This window comes from Hemibagrus wyckioides, linkage group LG22, assembly GCF_019097595.1.
Source record: "Hemibagrus wyckioides isolate EC202008001 linkage group LG22, SWU_Hwy_1.0, whole genome shotgun sequence".
NCBI lineage: Eukaryota > Metazoa > Chordata > Actinopteri > Siluriformes > Bagridae > Hemibagrus > Hemibagrus wyckioides.
The window spans coordinates 7,366,070-7,391,995 of record NC_080731.1 but is presented as its reverse complement, the minus strand read 5'-3'; the positions used below and the strand labels follow the sequence as shown (position 1 = coordinate 7,391,995).

Genomic DNA, 25,926 nt, shown 5'->3' with positions numbered 1-25,926 from the left:
TACTACAAACGACACGCGATAGTCGGTTTTTTTAGTTTTATATTTATAAGTTGCTTGTCTTGGTTCAGGTTGTATTGTTTAATTCTATTCCACAGTATTTTGTTAAACCTAAAATGCTTAAAAGGCTTTCTTTAAATCATCAACATCATAAAAAATCTCGTAAAACGAAAGAAGTTTCTGACAAGGAATTTTAAATATGCTTATTTATTTAAATACATGTAAATAAGCTTTCTTTAGGATTGTCAAAAAAAATTTCCACACAAGTTTTGAGTTGGAAAACTACTCAACAAGCATTTTATGATTAATTGTTAATACGATACACAGTGTTAAACATTTGTATGTGAAAATGTTTTATTATTTTTTTTGTTTTTAGATGCCTGATATTTTTTACATTACAATTGCTGTACACTTTATCGGCATTTGTATAATACTAGGAGTTTAATTCATTTAAATTGATTCATTATAAAAATTTATAATTAAAATAAAAAACTTTTTTAATAATAGAAAATAAAATGTTTTTATTCATAACACATTTTATTTATATATAAATGTTATTTTAATGATAAATAAAAATTATAATTAAGATAAAAAACATTTTAATTCTAAAATGATTAATCATAAAATGTTATGATTATAATAAAAACATTTTTATTTTATAATTGAAAATAAAAAATGTTGTTTTATTTATAATACATTTTATTTATATATAAATGTTATTTTAATTATAAATAAAAATTATAATTAAAATTAAAAAACATTTTAATTCTAAAATGATTAATTATAAAATGTTATGATTATAATAAAAACATTTTTATTTTATAATTGAAAATAAAAATGTTATTTTATTTAAAATACATTTTATTCATATATAAATGTTATGTTAATTATAAATAAAAAATTATAATTAAAATAGAAAAAACATTTTAATAATAAAATGATTAATTCTAATTTTTTATGATTACAATAAAAAACAATTTATTTTATAATTGAAAATAAAAAAGTTATTTATTTATCATACATTTTATTTATTTATAAATGTTATTTTAATAATAAATAACAATTATAATTAAAATATCATTTATATATTTATATATTTTGTTTATCATTTATATATTTATAATTATAACATTTTAATTATAAAATGATATAATGATACGGGTTTTTTATGCCCCTCCAAAATGGCGGCGCAATTGACGTGTTTGTCGTAACCTTTTCGTAACCAACGTAACGTCAAACGTCTGAGATGATTGGTCAAAAACGGTCCACGTGACCTAAACCGGGCGTTACATTTCCAACGCTGTGATCTCTCGCCCTGTGTGCGCGAGGCAAAACCACGGTCTACGGTGTTGGTTCCCAGGCTTGAGTGAACATCCGGCTAGCTGACTACATCATCTAACGTAAGTCAGCCATGCACACTGAAAGCGAATAATGTCAATTATAATGTTTATAATCAACGCTGCTGAAAATCCGGACGTGAGTCCAGATCGTGTGATAAGTGTCACACAGAGTAAAAAACCGTGTTTCTGTGGGAGTAACGGTTTTATTAAAAAAAAAATCCAGGCCTCGTGACCCACGTTGGCGCAGTGAGCTAGCTAAAGCACAATCATGCCTTTTTCATTAATTTAACTGTAATAAGATTCGCTTGTGATTTAGATAAACTCGTCTAGAAAAATAATCGGACCATAGACCACGGAGTTATCGCGCCTCTTTTATTTCTGTTTGGCAGTGACACCAGTTCCTCATTACTATTGCATGGAATACTATACATGGTCATGAATTCATCTTCTGTTTCACACAAACTCGTGAATTATTCATTCATCATTAATCTTCCTTTTAATAGCTGTTCAAGCGTGACAATACAAGGCCCTGATCATCATCCCCTACCTCATATATTACCTACAAACTGCAACCTGCACTTGTGTGACGTCACAAGTGCGCTTGGTGCTCGGGGTCAGACCCTGTGCCCTACTCCATGTCTCGTGGAGAAGGTTGTCCTGTGTTGTGGCCCGGATTAAGGTGGAAGGTCAGCGGATCTCTTGACATGTTGGATTAGACAAAGCCTAGATTAGTTTTTGTACCACACCCAGGCACTTAGCATGACCCTCATTAGTTCCCTCAAACACCTGTGTGTGTGTATAATGAGTGCATTAATCCATAGCATTGCATCATGGGTTGTCATAAGTGGTCTGAATATTCTCCACATGATTATGACTTTCTAAATAGTACCATCATTGATGTAGCACAGCTCCAGGGGTCTGGGGGTCCCTAAATTCAGGTTTCTCTCTGGTCAGAATTTCACATCATGATCTCTTCAATTTCCCCAAAAACATGTCAGTAGGTAGGTTCATGACTATAAATTCCTACTTAGGTACACTAGATTGCCAGAAGTTTTGGGACACCCCTCCAAATCATTGAGGTGTTACGTTTTCAGGGGTTGGGCTCGGCCCCTTAGGTCCAGTGAAAGGAACTCTTAATGCTTCAGCATACCAAGACATTTTGGACAATTTCATGCTCCCAGCTTTGTGAGAACAGTTTGGGGATGACCCCTACCTGTTCCAACATGACTGTACACCAGTGCACAAAGCAAGGACCATAAAGACATGGATGAGAGTGTTTGGTGTGGAGGAACCTGACTGACCTGCACAGAGTCCTGACCTCAACCTGATAGCACACCTCTGGGATGAATTAGAGTGGAGACTGTGAGTCAGGCCAAAACTGTGACATCTGCCTTTACATGAATCTAATATGGAGTTGTCCCGCCCTTTGCAGCTATAACAGCTTCAACTCTTCTAGGAAGGCTTTCCACAAGGTTTAGTAGTGTGTTTATGGGAATTGTTGATCGTTCCTCTAGAAGCACATTTGTGAGGTCAGGCACTGATGCTGGACGAGAAGGTCTGGCTCACAGTCTCCACTCTAATTCATCCCATAGGTGTTCTATCAGGTTGAGGTCAGGACTCCTAAACCTTGTGGAAAGCCTTCCCAGAAGAGTTGAAGCTGTTATAGCTGCAAAGGGCGGGACAACTCCATATTACATTCATGTGCATGTAAAGGCAGACGTCCCAGTTTTGACCTAGCTCCCAGTCTCCGCTCTAATTCATCCCAAAGGTGTTCTATCAGGACTCTGTGCAGGTCAGTCAAGTTCCTCCACACCAAACTCACTCATCCATGTCTTTATGGACCTTGCTTTGTCCACTGGTGTACAGTCATGTTGACCGAGCCCAACCCCTGAAAATCAACACTTGGATTCAATGATTTGTAGGGGTGTCCCAAAACTTTTGGCAATATAGTGTATGAACAGGCCGTGTTGTGATGAACTGGTTTCCAATTCCAGTTGTATTCTCAACTTCAAAACCAGTGTTTCTGGAATAGGCTCCGGATCCTCAGCAACCCAAACCAGGATAGTAAAAATGAGTGAATGATTAACGCACACTAAATAGTAGAAAATGGGGTGTTATTGAGGACCCATTTCAGTAAAACTTGACCTGACAGCTGGTTCGAATAAATTTAGCTTCCTCTATATATACAGAACATGCAGGCTTTCTGTTGTATCAGTACTGTGGACGGATTGTGTCGAGAGGAGCAGGTGATTTTACTTCCATACGGAAATGGAAAGTATGATTTTTTTATTCTCAGAACATTTCTAATATAATAATAATAATCCCAAACCTTTGAATTAAATGTCTCGGATGAGATGCTGCATTTTTTCATGGGACAGGTGGGTATTCGGTCCGTTTTTACGAATGTATGATGGATTATTGCAGCACTTTTCCAGTGTTTTAGGGAGGCACAGCTCTGTGCTACACAATCACTACGATAAAATACTTTAGAAATCCGCCGTCCCGTGTGCCTGTCGGACCTCAGCGTGATTCTGTGAACACGCCACTTCCACCATTGGCTGAAAACTCATCAACTCCACCCTTCCACTTTCCCAAAAGTCTCCTTGTTGCTAGTAAGGACCCTCTGTGTTGTAAATAAATGACCCTGTATGACTGAAGGCATGCTGGCTCTTACAACAAGCGGAATGAATCCGAAGGGAAAATAGCAGTAAACGCTGGACAATTTAAATGCGTTTCACTGGAGGATAATGAAAATGGCAGGCGTTAGTACAAAGTCTGTTATGGATTTAGGACAAGCCTCATCTTTATATCCTTACATCTAGGCTTTTGACCCAGTGGTAAAATATTATACGTTGTTTTGTACCTGTGTATATATATGGTGCATTGCTGAAATTTTTTCCTGTATGAAGGAACATGATTATAGATGGATAGTTGAGTGATTCTGACAAGCAGCAGATCTCAATGTTTACTAAAGCTACATCAGTAATGGATCGTGTAGTTCGGCCAGCTATGCGGCAAGTCAACAAGACGTTCATCACGTATGACATTTGGGTATGAAGTTCACGGCATACACACACGTACAGTAACTACTCCTTCAGCAGTAGTGCATTTTTAATCTCTAATTCCTCTGCATTTTATCCATTGATAGTGTTTGACCCTAAAAAACACCTGCTCTCGGATCTGCCTGTTTCATCCTAATGCTCATCTGCTTGAATTTCTAACTCTTGTGGATGATCCTGCATGGATATCTTAAAGATTTCCCCGAAAAACAGTCTCACCTTTGCTTCAGTGGAACCATGTGTTCACATTCATCATCTAGACATATTAGCTTTATAGAGAGCAGAAAAAAATATATATTCTCCCTGTTGGTATCACCCAGAAGATGCCAGGTTTCCTTTTGAATCCTCTCACGGTTTCCTCTTCATGTCGTCTCAAGGAGTTTATCCTCGGCTTAGAGATCTTGCTTAGCGAAAAAATATCTATCATTATTAACAACTCTGTACAAATAAAATGGAACCCGATCTGATGATTTGAGATCAGTCTGAATAGTTCACCATGTGGGGGCAGTGTTGTCTTACAGTTTACGCTAACCTGCCTCACGCCTGTCTTCTCCAGCATGCCGAAAGCAAAAGAGGCGTTGTCTTCCTCATCGGCCAGTGACTCTGACAGTGAGGCTGAAACAAAGGTAGGACCATTAGTATTTTTACATATGCCAGTGTATTCTTGCATCCCGACTGTTTTTACGTTCTTTATACAACTTTAAGACTAGGCTTTAGTCGTTATATGATTAAACCTATACACTTCATGTGCTACACTTTCTCACAGGCCAAGAGGAAGAAGGCAAGCAAAGTGGAGAAACCTGCTAAAAAACCGAAGGGTGGAGAGAGCTCCAAGCCAAGCGGCTCTGCCAAGAGTGATAACAGTGCTGGTGACAACATGTTTCAGGTTCAGAACATCTTTCCGCTCATACTGTGTTTCAGTGCTCAGGGGTAATATACTGGGCATTGAAGTGTGGCAGGAAATAAGCCTGAAACGTGCTTCGTCGAGGCTGTGAGACGTTCAAGGCGGTAGAGACGACTGCGAAAGTACAGGAGCTTCTACACCCACGACTAATCCAGTAGTCTGTTGTAAAAGAATAGTGCTGTTTAAAGCGAATGCAGAAAGCCAGGTTTGCAAAGTCACAGACAGTAAACACGCAGCGTTAAAGGATTATTTTACAGATTTAGTGCAAACATTTTCTCCCCATTTTCCATTCACAAGCCAGCTCTCCCCCCCCTATCATACGACGATTACGAATCAGGGAGGGTGAAGGCTCACACATGCTTCCTTAAAGAAATGCACGACTATTTGCATCGTCTCAAACCGCTCTGCTTGGAGAAAAAGCGCTTCTGCCACATACATACATGCATACGCCCATGTTTTTAAGGTTTTCGCAAGACATTGCCTTGTTTCTAGGACCAGCACAGTCTCACACAGTCATGTTTTGGGATAAAAACTATACTGTCATGAAATGATGGCTCAGTCAGAGTACTATGTGTTTCAGATCGGGAAGTTACGATACGTCACAGTCAGAGATTTCAGAGGAAAGGTGTTGATTGACGTTAGGGAATACTGGATGGACCAAGCCGGGGAAATGAAACCTGGCAAAAAAGGTAACTGTGTAATGAAAATGTGCTTGTTACACATTCACATAATAAAACAACGAAATCATCAATACTGATGATACATTTCTTTCTCTGTAATATTGACTCTAGTTTTAGCATTTTAGATGAAATGAATGTTTAATATCTCTCCTGTTTTTTTTGTTTTTTTTTTAATTATAAAATTAGTTTAATTATTTTAATTAGTCGTTAATTGTAACGAATCACTCTCAGGTATCTCGTTGAACCCAGAGCAGTGGAACCAGCTGAAGGAACAAATGTCGGACATCGATGACGCAATAAGAAGATTATAAAAATTTATCTGTGTTTTGTTGGGAGGGCCGGGTGGTTTTTAAGAGTTCTCTGGCATCTGGACTCCGGGTGGGGGGGAAAAAAAAAACTGATTTGTGTTTATTATTTCTTCAGATTGTGTGTAGTTGCTAGGGATGGACCAATCCTAATCCCCCCCCCTCCCCTCCTCCTCCTCCTTTCCATTTTCGATGTGATATCAATATGCGCTTAAAAGCATCAGACGATACACAACCACTTTGGTTTTTTTTTGTTGCAAGTGTCTGTTGCCAGGTTATGTAAGACATTACAGACATGATATTCCTTTGAAAAGTGTGTGTGTGTCAATCAATCTTCATGGCAGTCCGCTCTAGTCCCAGTGTGTGTGTGTATTAAGCCAGTACGGGACCGATAGCACTATGGGTTGGTGTATCCCTGGTAAATACTAGTGAAGTGAAGGGTTTTGTTTTTCTTCTTCCTTTTGGTGATTATATGTTCAGAATTCAAACCTGCTGCTTATTGTTTGTAATAGATGGCTGAAAGTCCACAACAGATAAACACTGCTTTGGGAATTAATCTTGTCTTGTAGTTCTTTATACTTCATTTAGTTATATGTAATAAAAAAGGCGCGATCGAGCTTTGTTTTATTATTTTTGCTTTGGACCTTCTTCATGGTATATAGCTGGCTTTGAATCAGAGGCATGGCTGTCAGCTTATTTACTGCACATAATATATGCGAACAGTTTTGTTTTAACACCTGAAGGATGAATCGAAATGAAAATTTGTTCTTTTCTGTTGCTCAATGCATTCAGTGCTAAGTATCTGTCTCTCACTCTGTGTGTGTGTATGATTTTGCTTGCCTTCGCGTGGGAGCAGGAATTATAATTGTCCATACACCCACTCAGACATAGACCAGACTCCAGTGCAACAACAGCCCTTTCAGAGAACTGTCCAGAAGAGCCATCTTGCATCAATTGCATTTGCTGACCAAAATTAAATCAGGCTTGTAAATCACAGTAGCCACTGTATTGCCAGCACCGGTTTTTGTGACAACATGGTTTATGGTGTTGCGTGCAAAGGCTGATATTACTTATTACGGATTATGCGAAGTGTAGCTGCAGTGTGAAAATGTTATATATATATTTTTATTTTATTTTATCCTGTGTGTTACACATGATCCATCAGCATTACAATGTACAGCAGTGGATAAGAGAGAATGATTTTATGATTTAATGATTTTATTCATGCATATATCTATAAGTTTGCGGGTTGATGCTTTCAAAATGTCCTATAATATATATTGTCTATATTGTTGTTGCATACTGGATAAAAAAGATAATTATTACATTTCTCTACGTCACCATTGCTAACCCAGATGCCAGTTACTATGGAGATGTTTTGTCGCCATGGAGGTATAATGTACTTCCAGAGAAAAGGAGGTGATTATCATTAAGGCTATTGTCCTCAAGACACATTACTCTACCTGTACAGTTGGGAGAAAGCACCAAATACCACACAAGAAGAGATGATCAGCTGAAGGGTCGGATAAAATGTCGATCGAAGGGCTGGCAAAGGTGCGTCCTTCAGATCATGCATTCTGCAAATTCTTACAGTTTTTGGTTACAAAACAGGTACATTTGCAATACAGAATAGATTTTTTAAGAAAACAGACACAGAGCACAGAATGATGAAGATGAGCAAATTTATACAGGGAATCACTAGATGGCGCTGGTGCTCTGTTTTTGACTTGCCATGTAAGACTCAGACTGTTCTTCATTTTTTAGATCATTACTAGTATTTTTTGCTATAATATATCATTTGAGCTTTTTTTTTTTTGCAGTTAGTTGAACTGACTGATTCCGTCAGTGGATTGGATGATTTTGGTTAAGAACAGAAAAGTCAGAGCAACACCATCTTCATCTTCTTCCTCATCTTCTTCACAAACCTTTGCTGAAGACTAGTACCTTAAAATTTTGCTTATTTCCCTTGAAAGTAGGAGCTGAGTCTTGTTCCATGAAAAACATGACTCTGTCCTGATAGTGGATTTCCTTGCATGATAACTGCTAGCCATAGATAAAACAGGAATTCGTTTCAAAACCCTTGGCTGTAACACAAACGCACGGCACATGAGCTGCCATTTCTTTGATTTTGAAAACCAGCTCAAAGTGATTCATGATGAATACAATATCTAAATGGATTATATGGGTAATTGTCCTTCAGAGTCACAGCTGTAGAATCATTCAGTGGAACAAGGGCTTGTTCAAATGATGGATGTTAAAAGTTGTGCTGTGGTCTGCACGCATTTTAGTGGAAAAAATGTCCTTCATCCCATACACGCACGCGAGGCATGTCCTCCCCCATCCGCCCACTAAAAGGCACGCTCCCCGACTGCTGTAAGTGGTTTGGAGTGCCTGTGCAACCTGCACCTGGAAACAAGGCAATGTAGGCTGAGACTTGGCTGCTCAGGAAACGCCGCATTTCTTCCCCTGCATTACTTTATACTTTGATGGTTTTATGATGGATTGAGGGAAGAGTATCCTGGAAAAGATGGGGGGAAAAGAAGGGGTGAAAATGGGTGTGCTCAGCTAGCTCAGGTCACCAACGCCTCTGTAGTCCAACATCTGCTTCCATTTGAGGTGTCTGCAATGAGCCCAGTGACTGAACATCAGCGGCTGTGGTTCTTCGTCTGACGCTTGTGTCACTGGTATCTGGGGTGCCGTGTTGTTGTCAGATCCCTGTTCCGCGTACCTCTGGAAAATGGAAACGTAGAAGAGAATGTAGCTGATCACTAGACTAATATCAGACAATCAGTGGTTTTAAAGGGCAGGGAGTGAGTAAAACATGAGGAAATGTCCTCAGCTCACTTTTTGATGAATGTATCTGTCCCTCTTGTTTCGCTCCGTGGTGGCTAATATAACGGATCCCATTTCTTGGAAGGAATGTACTCTTCCGTAGAGATGTGAAATTCATATTGATTATGGAGCGTCTTGAGTTTCCTGTCAGTTCGTGACAGGGATGATGTTGGCTAAAGTCCTGCCTTGGCTGTAAAGTGCAGCCAAATCTTTTCAATTATCTGTACAATGGATAGATCGTATCGAGAGGTTTATAGGCCAGAATTGCCGCATTTGACCTTCTGTTGGGAATGGAATCATTCACTGTGAAAGGATGAGTGACATCTACACTGACGCAAGGCATCTAAATGAACATTTGCTTGTGACCGGGACACGCTTCCACAAAAGGAAACCCACCTGTTCGAATGAAACATTTCATAGGAACATTAAAACAAGCACAATCTCTGTGCGACTGGATTTTGTTTAATTGCATATGACTGAAATCCTAAAAGCAGGCATGAACAATAACTCTGTCCATAATCGTGCGCTTAACCTTTCTAGCTTTTTTTTTTTTTTTTATATGGCTTTCTTTCTGTAAGAATTTGCAGATGCGAGACCATGTTGGCTTGACTTTGTTTAAAAAAACGTCAAAAAAATATTGTAACTCTGTAAATTCCTAAGAAATGTCTGCAGGTCCAGGCTTACATTGTCATTCTCATTACTACATACCTTTCTTATTAGTTTCACCCAATGACTGAATAATAAGCAAAGAATTTAAGGGTTAACCCCTCTAAATTCTCGGCCTATTATTCTGTTATTCATTGTAAATCATATTATTCAGTAATGTCTATGAATTATTCAGTAACTAGAGTGAAAGTTATATAAAAAGGTATGTAATTACAGGACCAAGGAATGCAGGTCTGGAGCTGTGGACAAATCCTGGCCATTTCAGAGGTAATGGCAATCTTGAATATTTAACTGGCCCAGCATACTTATTTTCATTTGTTCAGCATTGTCCATCCAGCCACTAAACCTGCTGTAACTACCACCGCCTCCAATCCTGTCTTAAATTTGAGTGGAACATATGGTGATTGGTGGAAGCTTCAGCCACAGCGTGGCCTTTCGCACCAGGAGGGTTTCATTGTCAGCATGCTATCGAGCCGCCGGGCAAGGTGAGCAGCAGCAGGGGCTTGGCGCTGCCCACAGCTGTTGACATTGGCTGGGGTGCGCTGAGGAATGCAGCAGGCCTTGCTGATGACTGCTTCCCCCCTTCACTGCTGGGGTTGAGCCACTTCATTGCGCCAGCTGCGGGACCCCACTGAGCCATTTTATCCTCGAGGTCAGTTGGAGGTGCCCTCGACCTGCCCGATTGTCTACACTCATAAATATCTCATAAATATTGCCTGTGGTTGAACGCTGATATTTGATTTGACTAGTTTGTCACAGCCAGCTTTAGGAGTTAGGAAAGAATAGTGAGCATGCATAAGGGCTCTGGGATCTCCCACCTAATGAGCTGGATTTTCTTTACCTTTGGCTCAACAGAGCGTGCGCTATAACAGTGTGAAGCAGCCCAGCTGCCTGGGGTGAAGTAGCCCGGAAGGTCAGAGCATATCCTCAGTGCCTCGTAGAGCCGAATTCCTGTGTGGCAAAGCATTATGCAACAAGCTGCACAATGCATTCCAGATAACTCCAGCCAGTTTCTTTTAATGCGCTGGGGACTCAATTAAGATTGTAAGTGAAAATTTTTATTCTCACTATATCTGTCTTACTCGAAGTGTGTGAACCAAAAAGAAAGAGCGTGTTTGTCTACGTGCATGTCGACAATAATCGCTGTGGTTTCCGTAGCATTTGCAGTGGAATATCTTATCATGAGAAAAATCCTTAGCACAAATAATTTGATTGCATTATTACTAAATAAACCATGCAGACATTGAGCAATGTCGTCACACATCTCTCACTTACGCAGTAAGAGCGGAAAATACATTTAACCATACGATTCCAGGTAACAGTGGAAGAAAAATGTGTGATTAATGGAAAAAGGGGCATGGTGGAATTGGGCTGTCATTAAGTACTCATGGTCGTGTTCCCCTTGTTTGTGAACTCGGAGGTTTTGTCTAACCACAGTGGGATGGAGGGTTTTCCACTGTGCTTTGTTCAGATCTCTGCAGCTGGAGATTTGAGATATATGGAAATAACCTTGACTGATGATTACTAATTTGTCTGATAATATATCTGTGCACTATTGCTTATAACGACATAGATATGTCTAAGGTGACATCATCAGACAGAGGACACTTCTTGGGTACTATTTAATAGGATAAGATATCTGACCACAATTATTGTTTACAATTAATGTTATAAAAGGCTGATCTGCACAGGACAAGAGAACTCATAGTGATGAGTGTTGTCATGGTTTGATCCTTATTCTAAGCAATTGTTGCAGGGTTTGTGGTAGCTAGCTAGTAGGTCACATGAGCATAACATGTATGTAGGCTACCTGTGCTATTGCTAAAATCAATCTACAATCCTCTCCAACAGTGGGAAGTGCAACAAAAAGGTGCTGTTTCTGAGATCTATAAACGTATTCTGGATTTTTGTGATCAAACTACCTCCAAAACAAAGGCTGCTTGGAATGGGGAATTGGGACTTCAGCTTGCGGACAGGTGGTGGGATGGTGTTGAGTGGTTTATGTAATGTCTCATGTCCTCGGCTTGCACTTATCCAGTTTAAGGTCATTTACAGGGTGCATTTTTCAAAATATAGACCGTCTCAAATTTACCCAGATGTCGAGGACAAATGTGACAGATGCTCTAACTCACAATGTCACTGTGTGATTTTTGGTCAGGTTATTTCAATACAATGTCCACTATTCTGAGAGTACATTTGCAACCCTGCCCATTGATTGCTATTTTTGGACGTCCAGATGAAGCATCTCTGTTAAACTCTATGCAAAAGGAAGTTATTAGTTTCACATCATTATTGGCCAGACATCACCCTTCTTCTTCTTCTTCTTCTTCTTCAGTGGAAGTGCTCTGTCCCACCATCTTACTCACAATACAAAGATACAGCATTTTTCCTTAAGCTTGAGAAAATTAAATATACAATAAGAGGTAATACTTCCAGGTTTTTTCATAAATAGCAACCGTTTATTTCATATTTCAAAGGTTTTGCCGGATTAGGTTCTCTTTTCTTTTGTAAACTTAAAAATGTATACATGTCTTCTATTTGTCAATTGAAATCGGCCAGGACCCAGGGTGGGTGGGTCGGGGTCTTGTTTGTTTGTTTTATCTTTTTATTTCTTTCTTTTTATTGTCAGATTATTGTTATTATTGTTGTAATTATTTTACTTTACTTCTTTTTCATGCAAAACCAAAATGGGATTCTGTAATGTTAATCATTATTTGACTCCAGTTATGTTTTTATTAAAACTTATCTACAAAACCCCTTGGGAGTTATTTAACCTTTGTCTGTAGTTTATCACTCGGCATTGGAAACTATTGGAAAATCTCTTTTGAAAAAAGAGTGACGTCACAACTTCAGACATATTCCACCAGAAATAACTTTACTTTATTCAACCCGTCCATGTAAAACAAATCCAGTCTGAATAGGGCTTTTGTTGTGTTTCTTTTGTATGTTTTGCACTACAAGTAACAGGTCAGAGGCAGTAATGCCTTTCTCCATTGTATATACAAACCTATCACGTCTTCTTGCCAGCATATGCAAACGTTTGCAGTTGTTGGCCTCGTGGTGTTTTCTTAGTAAAAAAAACTGATTGTTTCGCTTAGATTTCAGCTCCCTGAACCGAGGCCTGTGTCTATTTCTTTAACTTAGACCTCACACCACTGTCTACCCACCATCTTCCCACCATTTGTCACAGGAACAGAATGTAGACAGAACCAGACAATGGAAAGCAGAAATATACTGAATGATCTGGAGTTTGCAGGGTAAAAAAAAAGGGGGGGGTGATCTCTGACGTAAAAATGTCTGCCACACACACAATGTCAACAGGTAGTGTTTCTTTTTGACAGAAGGACGTCAGAGCCCGCTGTCGGGCGGATGTTTAAACAGAGATCAGTTCATCTCTTTGTAAGTCTGCTTAATGCTATTTGCTGTCAAAACTATAGCCATTCCTGACATTCCATGCAGGGACGCACTGTCTTGATGTTTAGGAGGATTGTGATGTTTTAATCTTCAGTTTCAGGGTAAAATTTCATTCGTTTTGTTGGTTTAACCATGCAGTCTCTGCTTATCGTTCAGTTATTCGATTAAATTCGGGTTTTCGGGTACTAGCATGTAACTAATAGGAAAAGGTATGTAGTTCTAGGCTTGAGGAATGTAAGTCTGGACCTGCAGACGGGTTTAAGGGGTTAAACAGGCGGCAGTCATTATGCAAACATGTTACAGCTCTTAGTGGCCAGGTGCTGTGTGTGAAATATGTCTTTGAGAATTGAATTCTTTCATTTAAATTCATTGTATTGTGCAGTGCTCTCTCTCTCTCTCTCGCTTAATCATGACCGAATGACTGACTGCCACGATTCCATTCAAAGCATGCCCTGTACGGATGAAAAATAACAAACCGCTATCTCTTTGCTATCTCTCTTGTGACATAGCCTGTTGAAATGAATTAGCGGTGAGAAAAAATGCACACAGTCACACTCCCATGCTTGCTGTTAAATCATTCATTCAGCGCTTGCCCCCAGGCGAACATCACTTCGCTAATTAAGTCACAAGCCTCATTTACAATGTTATTCTACAGTTCACATTTCCATCTCATTTAGGAGGTTTAATAAATGGAATATTTTGGATTTAAACAAACACCTAATGACGTGGAGGGATTTTTAATGTGTCCTCTAGGGAGCGGAGGCTGTGTTTGCACTTTGGAGGTAAAGGAAAGTTTAATGGAATGTCTGCAGCACAATTTGGAGTAATAACATCTGTCTGTATCATTATTTTGTTCCGAAAATCATTACTTTTATGGTGTCACATTCTTCTTTTTATTTGCTCCATGGTGGACTTATAGAATAGTTCAGAGCCATTTTCTCCCCTTGCTCAGTTACGCATTAACTCATTGCTGAAAGATGACAATGCACGAGGCTAAATGTCATCTTGGCTTTGACTCAAAAACCTTATTTTAATAGGTGCTATTATAACCAATTCCGCCCCGCTTTTACACAATGACAGTATTATTCTCCGACATTCTTAGGTGAAAGCGCAGATCTCTATATACCACCATCAAGTGCCATGCAGTCCTCAGGCAGAAAAGTGGCGTAGGTCATAATTGCACCTAACTGTAAGGTAGGATCCTGGTTAGTGTGGGTTACCTTGACTCCCAGCCCTAAGGGCATCATACCCCCCCTTCCTTCTTCCAGTGTGGACTCTGGGTGCTATTAACCTGTCCCTGAGAGTTTGTTTTTACATGCCTATGCGTTTGCTGCCATGGCCTCTTTTAAAAGGTAAGAGGAATGCTGCCAAATGAGTTGCACCATGTTGGCAATTGCTCCAGGAGGAAAAGGAAAGAAACAACAGGGGGTGTCTGCCATACAACAAGGCAAAACATCAAGCTCCGTCAGGGGCAGATCCAAATATGCACTCTGTGAGTCTTAAATATTTCAAAACACGAAGCTCAACCTTTTCAAACATCGCATGTGCTGTCTCCCTGATACCCGCCTTTAGATGTTTGCATTCCGTTCACATCAGGGAACAACTGTGAAAGGGACATGCCAGCTGCCCCGGGTGACACAACTTTTACTGGCTACAACAATGAAGAAATTTTTTAAATGTATGTTGTATGATAACATATCAGGCCCCTGGATGTGGAAAGAAAATCATCCGACAGCGGTTGTGTTGTTTGCTGGGAGAAACAAATTTTCAGTTTGCAGCTTTTACAGGATTTCTCTCACAGATGGAATCCACATATGTCAAGGACGTTTGGATGCATAAAACCAGCCCAGTTGTTGCAGACAAAAAAAAAGCATCTAAGCAAATTGCTGCTCAATCCAAATCGTCAAACTCCAATTAAAAATATATCTCACGTTGTACAAACATTAATAGCTGTGCGTCTCGGGAGATTTCAATCTTAAATGAAGACAAACACCAAACATCATGTGTTTTATGGCCCAATCAAGACAAGACCTCATAAATACCTCTATCATGAGGATGTAACAAATACAGAATATGTATATTGGATATTTGTGAATTTTGAAGATTTACAACACAGTCATTTGCAGCAGCTGAGGTCCGTGATGATTAAATCATTAACCTTCACAGAATGGTTCTGCCAATGTCAGCTCATACAGTGACCCAGATTTGGCTTACATTAAAGTTGAGGAATTCTGTTCGGTCTCATGATGTTTATAAACTGAATAGTGGGAATTGGAAATCTAGCTGTTTCTTGTACATTTATCACCAGAAAAACAAATATTTATTACAGATGTTCCTACACCCACTGGGTGATGCACGCAGGTAGCTGACAATATCAAATGTGAATGCCGTTTCAAACCGGCCCAGGTGCTTTCTTCAAGGTTGTCAAATTTCTAGCCTGAAAAATGAGCAAGGCCGAAGGAAAATGCATGTCACGATGTGAGAGGACCAAAGAGAGGACATCTGGAATAATGATGTTTGATTGTCACAAAAAACCAATGGGCACATATTTTAAAACAAATAGATTTCCTTTTTCTCGGCTTTAGATTTGATTTAACCAGCAAAATTTATCCATAGGAATGGTCGTATGCTTAGACTAACACATTTCTTTCTGCTCTACTGTGTTCTCGTTGGAAGAGGATGAGAAATCCTCTCACTGCTACTTCACCACACTTTTAGCTACTTGACTGTTACAGGATTCAGTAAATTTGATGGATAAGAACTCAAAATATGAGTATTATATATTGTACAGGTGTTTATTTTAAATATACCTATGTTTCCAGATAAAAGACTATTTAAGGGAAGTGCTTTTTAGTAGGAATATTGTTTAACATTGTTGTCCATCCATCAATTCCCTATTCCAGAGAACTTGAAAGTGGACAGGGTGCCAACTCATCACAGGCCACACACACACACACACACACACATTAACACATTACAGACAATTTAAAGATGCCAATCAGCCAACATTATGAATTGGGGGAGGAAACCGGAGTACCTTGAGCACCTTGAGTACCTGGAACAATTCCCAAAGCACAGGGAGATCATGCAAGCTCTGAGGGTGGAGGTGAGAACCAAACCCCTAACCCTGGCATTGTGAGGTGAACATGTTAACATGCCTACCAAGTAAAACTATCATCAGAATATATTTGAAAGTATCTTTCGGGTGGATACATGACAGGATTATTAAAATGAGGATGAATTCAATCATTCAAATGTTATTTTCTGTATGCATGCAGTTTTTAGTTGCAATAAAACTAATCTAACTAAGCATGTATCGTACTATTAACCCTCCATCAAAAGTTGAAATAATCAAATGTTTATATCACGCTTTTTAAAGTAGAATTTACACTGTGATCATAGCGGTCTAAATCCCAGGCGAGATACATTTGTCAATAAACATCACACTCAGACAAACACTTGAGAATCTGTGGCAGTTGCTTGCTTGTGCCATATTAGATAAAATCTGTTTAGACAGATCAAGATGCTGTATAAATATTTTTCTATCACATTACCTTGGGAGAACAACCATGTAAAACGCAGTGTCAACCGCTGACCTGCCAAACTGGAGATACTGAAGCTTCACTAATGGCTCTGACTTGGTTCAGACTGCACTGGAGAAATTAGGGAGACACATTTAACACATGAATGATGGTGTGAATTTGAAAGTATGAGTCTATCTCATGAGGTATCTAATAATACAGTAGACATGAAAGATACAGATGTAAATTCCAGCTGAAATAAGTTTGTCATATGTAGAATATAGTGTATTGTATATGCATTCTGTATAAGCAAGCACCAAGCAATATTGCTTTTATTTGCATTATCAAATTGTTTATGGTAGCAAAGGATGAAAAAAATCTCCCTTTTTGACTACTTAAAAATAGTTATTATCAAATTAAAGTTGTTCAGGTATATTTTTTCTGTGGTCCAATAACAGTGCACATGCAATACATACAACTGGCATACAATAATTATTCCCTAGAACGTTCTCCAGTGAAATGATCCACTGTTCATAGTTACCAAATACAAAATACATTTTGTGTATGGCTATTTCACTATATGAAGGCACTATTTGACTGTGTCACTATATGACTGTGTCACTACGTGACTGTGTCACTATATGAAGTCATTATATGACTGTGTCACTATATGACTGTCACTACATGACTGTGTCACTACATGACTGTGTCACTATATGACTGTGTCACTATATGACTGTTTCACTACATGACTGTGTCACTATATGAAGTCACTATATGACTGTCACTATATGACTGTGTCACTACATGACTGTCACTATATGACTGTGTCACTACATGACTGTCACTACATGACTGTGTCACTATATGAAGTCACTATATGACTGTCACTACATGACTGTCACTACATGACTGTGTCACTATATGAAGTCACTATATGACTGTGTCACTACATGACTGTGTCACTATATGAAGTCATTATATGACTGTGTCACTACATGACTGTGTCACTATATGACTGTGTCACTATATGACTGTGTCACTACATGACTGTCATTACATGACTGTGTCACTATATGAAGTCATTATATGACTGTGTCACTATATGACTGTGTCACTATATGACTGTCACTACATGCCTGTGTCACTATATGACTGTGTCACTACATGACTGTGTCACTATATGAAGTCACTATATGACTGTGTCACTATATGAAGTCATTATATGACTGTGTCACTATATGACTGTGTCACTATATGAAGTCACTATATGACTGTGTCACTATATGAAGTCATTATATGACTGTGTCACTACATGACTGTGTCACTATATGACTGTGTCACTATATGAAGTCATTATATGACTGTGTCACTACATGACTGTGTCACTATATGACTGTCACTATATGACTGTCACTACATGACTGTGTCACTATATGACTGTGTCACTATATGAAGTCACTATATGACTGTCACTATATGAAGTCATTATATGACTGTCACTACATGACTGTGTCACTATATGAAGTCATTATATGACTGTGTCACTACATGACTGTGTCACTATATGACTGTGTCACTATATGACTGTCACTATATGACTGTCACTACATGACTGTGTCACTACATGAATGTGTCACTACATGACTGTGTCACTATATGACTGTGTCACTACATGAATGTGTCACTACATGACTGTGTCACTATATGAAGTCACTATATGACTGTGTCACTACATGACTGTCACTATATGACTGTGTCACTACATGACTGTGTAACTACATGACTGTGTCACTATATGAAGTCACTATATGACTGTCACTACATGACTGTAACTACATGACTGTGTCACTATATGAAGTCACTATATGACTGTCACTACATGACTGTCACTATATGACTGTGTCACTACATGACTGTGTAACTACATGACTGTGTCACTATATGAAGTCACTATATGACTGTCACTACATGACTGTGTAACTACATGACTGTGTCACTATATGAAGTCACTATATGACTGTCACTACATGACTGTCACTATATGACTGTGTCACTACATGACTGTGTAACTACATGACTGTGTCACTATATGAAGTCACTATATGACTGTCACTACATGACTGTGTAACTACATGACTGTGTCACTATATGAAGTCACTATATGACTGTCACTACATGACTGTGTAACTACATGACTGTGTAACTACATGACTGTGTCACTATATGAAGTCACTATATGACTGTCACTACATGACTGTGTAACTACATGACTGTGTCACTATATGAAGTCACTATATGACTGTCACTACATGACTGTCACTATATGACTGTGTCACTACATGACTGTGTAACTACATGACTGTGTCACTATATGAAGTCACTATATGTCTGTCACTACATGACTGTGTAACTACATGACTGTGTCACTATATGAAGTCACTATATGACTGTCACTACATGACTGTGTCACTATATGACTGTGTCACTACATGACTGTGTAACTACATGACTGTGTCACTATATGAAGTCACTATATGACTGTCACTACATGACTGTGTAACTACATGACTGTGTCACTATATGAAGTCACTATATGACTGTCACTACATGACTGTCAGTATATGACTGTGTCACTACATGACTGTGTAACTACATGACTGTGTCACTATATGAAGTCACTATATGTCTGTCACTACATGACTGTGTAACTACATGACTGTGTCACTATATGAAGTCACTATATGACTGTCACTACATGACTGTGTCACTATATGACTGTGTCACTACATGACTGTGTAACTACATGACTGTGTCACTATATGAAGTCACTATATGACTGTCACTACATGACTGTGTAACTACATGACTGTGTCACTATATGAAGTCACTATATGACTGTCACTACATGACTGTCAGTATATGACTGTGTCACTATATGACTGTCACTAGATGGATTTTTCTCAATATGACATCACTATATGACTTTATCACTATATGACCGCACTATATAAACTCACTTTATGACTTTATGACTTCCTGAGAGTTCTAAAAGCGAACTCCTTCAGATAGAGAAATACTGTCTTGTAGGCTTTCTCAAAAGGGAAAACTGAAGAACCATTAAGTATTCTAGTTTTCATTTTTTTTCCCCCTAAGACCTTATCAGTTTTCTAAGTACTAATCAGTACCTACCCTCTTACATAAGGTACAAACTGAATAATATTTAGAAACTTTTTTTTCTAGAAGTGTATCGTGTAGGCTGTTGGATCCTGGGTATTTAAGGGGTTAATCCAGCACTCAGATCATTTGTGAGAAAAAAAAAACTGCTGGGAAATGACGTGTCCGACGAGAGAGAGAGAAAAAAACAATCTTCAGCTCTTGACTCTGAGCAAACACGTCAATATATCATGGCAACCCATTGTTTGTTTGACCCCTATGTAAAAATGATCCTACCAACTCCTGATGAAACATTTTTTCTGTTGTTTCTGATAGCAGTCAGGCAAGCAAAAACAAATCAAGTCCAGTTCACATGCAATGTTATTTGACACCATGCTGTCATAACAGAAATTACATTTCAAATTCATTTCAGAAAACTCCATTATATACTCTGCACTGTCATGACTGATGTCCTGGGTCATCCTTTCTGTGTAAAATAGAAACAGGTTAATGATTTCTTTCTCTTTTACCTACACTCATAACCTCTGAACGGATCGTAAGAGGTAAACTACCTCAAAAAGTAACGAGTGCTTTACAAATATCATGATGGTAATGCTTCTTTGTTTTTCTTGTATTCCAGCAAACCCTTTCTTTTAGTATTTGCCCATTACGCAAGATTAGTAGTCTGAGGTCACACGATTCTGAATGGAGAAGGGTGAAAGAGTGACATAGACACAATGAAAAGCCTGGAGTAATGCCTGGGGTTGTGGTGGCCTTTCCAGGAACCAATGAGCAGTCTAACGTTTGTTGATATTTCCCACACTTATACTTTGTGGTGGGTGTTTGTGCATGTGCTGGTTACTACTTGTTCCACAAAGGTACTAAAACCAGACAAGGATCGCCATTTACAATACCTGTAATACTGACTTGAGGTTTTTTTTGGGCCTTTAAAGGTTAGAGCCGAACATGCCATTCTCTATTAAAGGCGACAGTGTGAACTGAAGTTTATAGTCTTCTTTTGCCAAGTTGATCAAACTCTGGCTTTCTGTTAGCGATATATTTTATTGTATTTAAACTGTTTGATTTGCACACAAGCTGGTGCTTTTACTTTCTCTCACACAGTGGAATTAATTACGGGGGGAAGGAACATCTGAGCAGAACAGCACAGATTTAATGAAGCACCTTTTCTTGATATCTCAAGAAGAAACTTGTGGTGATGTGGCAGGAGTTTCTGCTCAGTATCACTTTGACAGATATGTGAAAGACCAGCTGTTATACACTCATATTTTTCTCCTATTGGGGAAAAAGTACAACTTTTTGCATACAACCATTCAAAGCTTTTAAGACCTCAATCATTGTTGGAAATGAAGTATTATAAAATAGACAGACAAGGAAAGATTTTAACTGACCGTTATATCCTTTTGCTTTGTTGTCGGCAGACACTAAGCAACCAGACCACTGGACAAGATGAGGAACTTTACAGGTAATTCTGCAGTTCATATATGGACACCATATGTAATCTATGCTAAAGACAAAACAATTTTTCATTTTCATAACAAATAACGCATCATATATCGACATGGTTTCAGTAAATTCCGAAAAACATGACAGTACGATAACATTTTTTTTTTTTTTTTTTGCTAAACACATCTTCTCAAATCTACACATCTTGATAAATGGGGTACTTTTCGCTTGAAGTCCTTAGATTCAAACAAATGTAACAAACAAACATAAACTGCCATTACTCTGGCTTCCGTGATCTGGTATATCCACAAACATTCATTATGAAAACAAACATTTTCAGCTTGTTCTGCGGACGGTGCCTACCACTGAAGACCATTAGGAATGTGTCTGATAAGCGTACTGTCTCTCTTTTTGAAACCTAGGAGTTTGGATCCATGGTGAGTACCAGCATCCCCCACATGCCAAGTGATAACAACCATCTACCTTCATGAATTGGATGATGTAGCAGAACGGTTTCTTTTACTTTACGCAACTAAGTGTGTTGTTGCAACTTAGAAAGGTTAATCATGGGACATAGGAACAACTGCAAACTACGATGCAAAATGGTCTTATTGATTTTTTTCATACCTTTGTGAAGGCAAGATGCAGTCATCTTTTCCCCATGCCAATGCCTTTTATTGACTTCTACAACATATTGTTATATTTTATATCACTATATCACCTAAACACATAAACCTAGAACTCTACATATCGGGAGGATAGAGTTTTGAGGCCTTCAAAGTGGGGAAGAGAATATTTGTGGTCACTACAGGATGGATAGCAACCCTAATTTAACCATCATTCAGTGATAACATTTTGAAAATGCAAACCAACCCTAGATCTTGTTGCATCCCCAAAGTTCCTTTGAAATCATTTGTTTCACAGCGAGTAAAATACATGCCAAGGTCTCAAGTCTCAATGGCTTGATCGACATTATTAAATGGCACCCCATCTAAGCCTTTAAATTCGTACCTCTTTTCTTTCTTGCCTAGATACAAAAGCACACTTTACAGAGCCTCTAGTTAAAAGCTCTAAAAGAAAAGAAACTTTCAAGAGCTTCATAAAATGGTCCTAATGTATAGCTCTCAGGGCAAGCGAAGCACAGCGGCATAACATAAAAAAAATTGGATTATTGTAAGTCCTTGACTTAATAAACGTCATATGAGCCCTATGTGCATTCCAGTTTGGTTACAAAACAACAAATGCTCATAGCTCAGCCAAACCCTCTCAGCACCTGTATTGTAGCCCTGATTTCATTTGAGAAAATTACAGGCACAGCCCTTTATTTCCCAGCATCGTTTACATTTCCAATCTGCTGGAAAAATAGGGACAAGACTCCAGTTTGTTTGGCCAACATAGTAACTGGTGCTACCTTCTTCAAAAGTTTATGATTATTAGTGTATCCTTTAGTTACTTACATCTCTGTCGGATTCATTATTCTTTGAGACATTTCAGTAATTCCAGCTGTGCGCTGCACTTGTGTAGTTTGCTAGAGGTTAATCCAGAAAATGTACTTGGCCTCTGTATGAGACGGTGATGGTAAGCTTTGATTTTTTTTTATTTTTTATTTTTATATTACATCCCCAAGTTCAAAGAAAAGGGGCAATAAAAATTACAAACATGTGGTCACAACTTAAATGATGAGGTAAAGGCAAAACGCCGGCCAGCAATCGCTTAGCTAACGTGCCACAGTAAGGCCGTGTGCTGCAATACGACACCCTCTGGAACGCACAAAAAGTGTGGTATTAACACATCCGAGTATCAAGCAGTGTCAGATATTTTATAGAGTTGGAGTGAGACAAGCGGGCCTGTATCAAACAAAAACATGTGGCTTTCTGTGGATTTCACCTAGAACTAACAAAGAAGCCCAGCCTGGATATTTAACACACCACAAGCACAGTCCTTCCCCAAATGCAGTGAATGATCAGCATGAGCATGATCTTGCTATGCATGATGCCATAAACAGATTGTTTTTAACTAATCACTGGGGATACAAATTTATCCCACATGGTGATAATCAGTATTATAAAGTGCATTTCTCTTGAGGCCATTTATAAATGCAAATCATGCACATCTGGAGCTGATCTGACCCTGAGATAATCCCACTCTAACACTTCTCTCATTCACTGGTGATCTGTTGTAGCTTAGAGTCGGTAAACAGCCCATGTGAATGAAGAATGTTTGAAATCGAGCCATCATGCTATCAAGAATCATGTGCACTTCTTATATGTGTTCTCTCTAAATCATTTACTTTTCGTCAGTCGGACATCAGAGCATTCCTTTTTATGAAACGTTCCATAGCGCTCAGCGGAGTTTTATGGAGAAGATGTTTAGGATATATGTTTTGCCTCTTATTCTGTGCCACACTTGAAGAGGGCTCAGTGTCTCAGTCTTTTTATAACAAGCGATGCGAGATATATCTTCTAAGAGGATACAGTATCACTTGCTGTTACAGTAAGTTACAGATGTCAGGCACTATAATGGCATGTTTCTAAGAAACCGGTTTCAAGAAAAAAGGTTCATTAAATAATCATGATAAAGTCACATCCCTAACATCCATTATTAGCGTCTGGCCATATAATATTACTGGAACTAATTTAAGTGAATTGTCAAAGGCTCGCAAAACTCAGACCCTTGCTGTGCTCTTCATGTCAGTTCACAGATAATTGCCTTTCTTATTGTCTAAGAAACCAGTCAACAGGGCAAAGCTCACAACTCTAACATACCGTATTGTATCCTTGGGAACAGACAGAGCAATGAAGAAGCTCAACAGAAGTAACCGTTGAGACACTCTGTGACATACAAGTAATGATTACACAGACTTTTGTTGCTTTATATCCCAAATAACAGTAGTGTTTACATGCCAGTCGCATTATATTTCCTGACATTGTCATGTCAGTTAATACTCCTAGTGGTAGTTGATGGGTTAACTCTATACATCAAACACCATGTGTACACTTGATCAGAATGAAATAGATAAAGCTGTGTCATATAATGAGTTCACTGGAATGATATATTCAGTACATATATAAACGGTGTGCATAGTTGACCATCACTGCTACAGAGCAGTGAAGAGGCCACTCCAATTTTTTTCTTTCTGTGATCTAACTTTACTAAACTAAACTGTGTCACAAAACTCAAAATAGCATACATTAAAAAGTAAACTGTCTTCATACATTATGATTTTCCGACCTTGATTTCAGATCAAATGTTAAAAGAAGAATAGAAATAATGCTCCTGATTATGTGACTTACTTTAAATAAGCGTGCTTGTGAGCAGATCTGAGCTTGCCTTTGGCTAATAACAATAACGTTAAATGAAAAAGAAAAAAAGGAAAATGGAAAGTGCACAATGACGTCAAGAGTTTTTCTTTTAATCTCTGAACCAGAGAGGTCACAGACCAGGGGGTAAGCTAGAAAAAACTAACACAGAGGACAGAGTTTTTCCCTGTGTTACTGCACAGCAAATAAACACCTAGTGTAAAACAAGACAAGACTAAGTAGAAGCACCACAGAATAAATGGTATAGTTATATGAATTATGGCACGTTCCGTGGTAGCTAGTCCATAGTAAACGATAGTGACAGTGTAGGAATGGAGGACGGTTGAAGTGGCAGAGCTCAGTAGAACCTCTGTCAGGTGGCTAGACGAGTTAAGACACCACTGTCTGGCAGGAACTGAAGCCTGGGTCTGGTTACTGTGCTGCCAAATGGTCTCATTACTGATGAAGTGTGACCACTTGACATTCTGCAGACGCCTGAGGGTGTTCAAGTCAAAGAAATCAAGTTCCTTTGTTGCTGAGTGCATAATGTTTTGCTGGTCAGAGGAAGACGGACCAAAGCTTTACTGATTTTCACAAATGAGACTCTGCATCATATGCAACATATAAATACGCTGTTTTTCTTTTGAATAATATGTGTATAGGTGACCTGTATAGCATTTTATTCAAAAGGTCACTACACTTTAAAATAACGTAAATCAAATCTCAGCTAAAATGAGCAGACAGCATGTTTTCCATACAATTTTACCCCAAATTTCTCAATACAATCTCAGCCACAAACCTTAACCATTCACCAGAAATGTATTACTTCTCATTTTAAACTGCAGAAAGAAGTAAATTAATGTTGTTATAATTTCTTTTCGTCCTTTTTTTCTGAACATCTAACTAGTTTTACATGCATGCAGTCTATACACATAGGACTGAATAAAAATAATCTTGTACTAGCTTTAGTTAAAGATATCTTGTTTAATAAGTGTGTGTGTGTGTCTGTGGCTTTCCAAATAACATTAGCAACGACTTTATAAATGTAGGAAATAAACAAATATTCTGTTCCAATACAATGGGAATGATTAAAGACCACAGAGAGCTTCTGAATGCTATTTATAGTTTACTAAGGTAATGATTATTTAACAAACTGTACAGCGTTTTTTCCGCTTGTTTTCCTCATGACCACATGGGTTTCCTCCAGGTTCTCCGGTTTCCTGATGATAATTAACAGACAGTATATAAAGATACAGTATACAGTAAGTAATGTTTGCCTTTTCTCTGCT

The 25,926-nt window shown here is 38.5% G+C and overlaps 1 protein-coding gene across 2 annotated transcripts; it reads left to right on the top strand.

Moving 5' to 3' along the window:
• The first annotated feature begins 1,264 nt into the window (after positions 1–1,264).
• Positions 1,265–6,841, top strand: sub1b (SUB1 regulator of transcription b). 2 transcript variants are annotated; one of them, XM_058375357.1, is made up of 5 exons: positions 1,265–1,397; positions 4,953–5,022; positions 5,163–5,282; positions 5,881–5,989; positions 6,167–6,294. In XM_058375357.1, exons 2-5 carry the CDS (start codon positions 4,954–4,956, stop codon positions 6,169–6,171), a joined length of 303 nt encoding a protein of 100 aa, XP_058231340.1. In that variant the 5' UTR covers positions 1,265–1,397; position 4,953; the 3' UTR covers positions 6,172–6,294. The 2 variants fall into 2 exon arrangements, with proteins under 2 accessions (XP_058231340.1, XP_058231339.1); XM_058375356.1 differs by having other exon boundaries at positions 1,272–1,397; positions 6,212–6,841.
• Positions 6,842–25,926: the final 19,085 nt, after the last annotated feature.